Here is a 3,837-nt window from a genome sequence, read left to right on the forward strand (position 1 = left end):
CCCCTTACATCACTCCCCCCCCCCTTACATCTACTCACTTTCCCATCCACTACCCCTCCTTCTACATCTACTCACTCTCCCATCCACTACCCCTCCCCTTACATCTACTCACTTTCCCATCCACTACCCCTCCTTCTACACCTACTCACTCTCCCATCCACTACCCCTCCCCCCTACACCTACTCACTCTCCCATCCACTACCCCTCCCCCTTACACCTACTCACTCTCCCATCCACTACCCCTCCCCCCTACACCTACTCACTCTCCCATCCACTACCCCTACCCCCTACATCAATCTGCTTCCTCTCCTTGTTATATTTAGCTTCTTGGTGCTAGCTAGTGTAGCTAGGTATTGCTGTGTTTGTCGTCCAATTTTCAGTGGGAAGGAACCACTACACACGAGGAGGGCAACCAGGGCACTTACCATCGACGTCCGGGTCAAAATTCCAGCCATGGAAAAAAGCTGCCATGCTGACCACAACACACTTGTAAGTTTCCCCACAACACCTCGCCCACACACCCACTAAACTAATCAGTAAACATAGTTTGGATTTCGAAAGCAGCGGTGTTTTACAAACTTAGAATCAGAAGGACTGCATTACAAGGCCCCAACGACGTTTAATTACGGAAGAATTACGCGGATCGCTGCCGCGAATAACTACAAACAATAGAACAGCCACCGTCGAACAGTTTCGTATACTTACTTTATTTGTTGTATATGAATCCCATACTATTAATTTTCCATCTTGTGATGCTGATACCAAATATCTGAAAGATAAAAATGAAGTCACGCTATGAAACGTCTTGCCAAACGTCTTAACATATAAAAAAAAAATGTTAAAATGGTTAGCATAACATGGATTATAAAGCGGTAACTGTGCAGACACATACATTGGTGCTTCCTAAAAGGGTGCAGGGGACATTCATACGCATGCAAAACACGTGAAACAGGAAACCTTCCTTCTAAAGATACGTACAGTTCAGTTCTGAATTTTTAATCAGCATGCACAATTCAGACACACCGCAATTAGACGCTTGTTTACAAGTTTGAATATAAGTTAGTATAATTGCTAGAGTCTAGAGTTAATTAAATTAGATTATACAGTGAAACCTATTGGTGACATGACACTATTGCTAAGGTGCAGCAACCTAATAAAATCTACAAAACTCATTACTTACAAGGAAAAGGAGACTGTGGCAAGCAGGTACGACATTGAGTGGGAGAGAAGGATGGGCGTGATGTGTGGGAGGAAAGAAGAAGAAGAACAGGGAGAGAAGAGGGGAGGGAGCAAAGAATGGAGAGGGTAGGAAGCGAGGTAGCCAGAAAAGGAGGAAGCGAGAGAGCAAGGGTAGGAGGAAGAGGGCGAGGGAAGAAGGGAAGAAGGGAGAGAGCAAGAGAAGCAGGAAGGGAGAGAGTAAGTGAAGGCAGAAGGGAGCGAGCGAGGGAAGAAGGGAGCGATGGAGTGAGGAAAGGAAGAAGGAAGAGAGTATGGAAAGAAAGAAGGAAGAAAGCGAGGGAAGGAGGAAAAAAGAGTGAGGGAAAAAGAAGAAGGAAGAGAGTAAAGTAAGAAAGAAGGAAGAGAGCGAGAGAAGGAGGAAAGAAGCGAGCGAGGGAAGGATGAAGGAAGAGAGTATGGGAAGAAAGAAGGAAGAAAGCGAGGGAAAGAGGAAGGAAGAGAGTGAGGGAAAGAAGAAGGAAGAAAGTATGGGAAGAAAGAAGGAAGAGAGCGAGGGAAGGAGGAAGGAAGAGAGTGAGGGAAAGAAGAAGGAATAGAGCGAGGGAAGAAGGAAGAGAGAGCGAGGGAAGGAGGAAGGGATGGAGCGACAAAGAGAGGGCAGTAATACATGCATTCATCGTGATGACCAGTGTTAACCGACTAAATTTATTATTAGCAAACGCACCAGAAAGTAATCTAATATTAAATTTACACGGCTCCGGCAGTTCATGCACACCACCACCACCACCGCCCCACACTGCCGGAGCCATGCAAAGACACAAGCGTGACCTTTGCCCCCAAGGTGCATCTACAAACAAACAACGTGCTTCCCTCCCCCGCCCCCTCGAGCATTTTTAATCACATTAAGTAAGATATAGAGTGACTCGCCGCGGCTTGATATTTGATTTAGACGCCAAAAAAACCAACAACAAAAAAACAATTCCACTCAATAACGAGGGGGAAACATTTTCGAGAGCATTTTTTTTTCCTCTTTTCGTAAGCAGAGACAGAGCAGTATACCCTGACATCAGACGGATGGGTCGTAATCACCATGCGCGCTCATAAACGAAGATGCCGATAATGAATTTTTTCTCTCTCGCCCATCTCCCGATGATGCCCCCATTCGATTCCGCCGCGCGCTCCACACACACACGCACACGCACGCGCGCACACGCACGCGCACACTTTGATCGCGTCACATGCAACATGCATAGCAAGCGAGCGAGTGAGTGAGTGGGTGACTGGACTAGTCGTGCAGTAGTATGACATAGCAGACCGGGCAGTGGTCTGCAGCAGTAGCACGGGTGCGACACATGACGCCAACAGACGCCACGCCCCTGCGCAGCTGATCCTGCCCTCTCCGATTCGATCACCTCTCTCTCTCTCTCTTTCTTTCTTTCTATCTCGTTCTATCTCTCTCTCTCTCTCTCTTTCTCTTTCTTTCTTCCTCTCTCTCTCTCTTTCTCTTTCTTTCTTTCTCTCTTTCTTTCTCTCTCTCTCTCTCTCTCTCTCTATCTCTCTCTCTCTCACTCTCGTTCTCTCTTTCTTTCTGTCACTCTTCCCCACCCCCTCTCTCTCTTTCGTCACTCTCTCCCCCTCTATCTCACTCTCACTCTCTCTCTCTCTCTTTCTTTCTTTCTTTCTTTCTTTCTCTCTCTCTCTCTCTCGCTCTCTATCTCTACCCCCTGCTCCCCTTCTCTTTCTCCTCTCTCTCTCCTCTCTCTCTCTCCCTCTCCCCTCTCTCTCTATCCCCGTCTCTTCCCCCCTCTCTCTCTCTCTCTCTCTCTATCCCCTTCTCTCCCTCTATCTCTCCTCTCCTCTCTCTCTTTCTATCCCCTTCTCCCCCTCTCTCTCTCCTCTCTCTCTTTCTATCCCCTTCTCCCCCCTCTCTCTCCTCTCTCTCTCTCCGAAGGCAGGATCAGCTGAGCAGAGTGCGGCGCCGGCAGAAACGAGAGAAGTGAACCTACCCTCCTGAGCTGTAGGTCGGCAACGAGATATGAAAAACAAAAACAGGTACACGTTAGACAAGGCAATGACGCAGTAGCGGCCGATCGATCGATCGATCGATCGACGCGATCGATCCCCCAGAAATCGGAGAAGCTATTGATAGACAATAAGCAAGACACGAAAGAGACGGTTCAGTGACAGAGCCACTATACACATACACGTATACACTATACACGTATGTATGCACGTATAAGGTGTTGCGACTGACAGGTAAGGTGTTGTCCAGGCTGGCCCGCCAGCGAAATTTTTTTTCCCACGAGAGTTCCGGACCCCAGCCAATCAGCGCACTCCATTCACTCGACTACCTCGAAGCAACAATGCAAAATTTATACAACCTAACCCTAACCCTAACCCTAACACTAACTATAATACAACCAGGTCCGTCTTATATACGCACCATATATTACAAAACACTATCTGTGGTGGGTCCGGAACTCTCGTGGGAAAAAAAATTTCGCGGCCCGCCACAACACACAGTACAGTAGTAGAGAATAACATCGACCAATAGATTACACACACACAGTCAGTTTAGTCAGGAGAAACATCATATCACAGGGCTGTAGCCTGCTGGCGGTGTAGGGGTGGTGTGTGTGTGTGTGTATGTGTGTGTGT

General features: G+C 47.7%; 1 protein-coding gene across 1 annotated transcript in view; it reads right to left on the reverse strand.

Moving 5' to 3' along the window:
- LOC106813431 (guanine nucleotide-binding protein subunit beta-like) overlaps positions 1-3,837 on the reverse strand; it is a gene marked incomplete at its 3' end in the record, with an annotated part of 45,993 nt that overhangs the window by 14,028 nt on the left and 28,128 nt on the right. The window contains 2 exon segments of the mRNA XM_014817562.1: positions 706-769; positions 3,186-3,196. Of these exon segments, the coding sequence (XP_014673048.1) occupies positions 706-769; positions 3,186-3,196 (75 nt within the window).

Source organism: Priapulus caudatus, unplaced genomic scaffold, assembly GCF_000485595.1.
Source record: "Priapulus caudatus unplaced genomic scaffold, Priapulus_caudatus-5.0.1 Scaffold772, whole genome shotgun sequence".
Classification (NCBI taxonomy): Eukaryota; Metazoa; Priapulida; class Priapulimorpha; order Priapulimorphida; family Priapulidae; genus Priapulus; species Priapulus caudatus.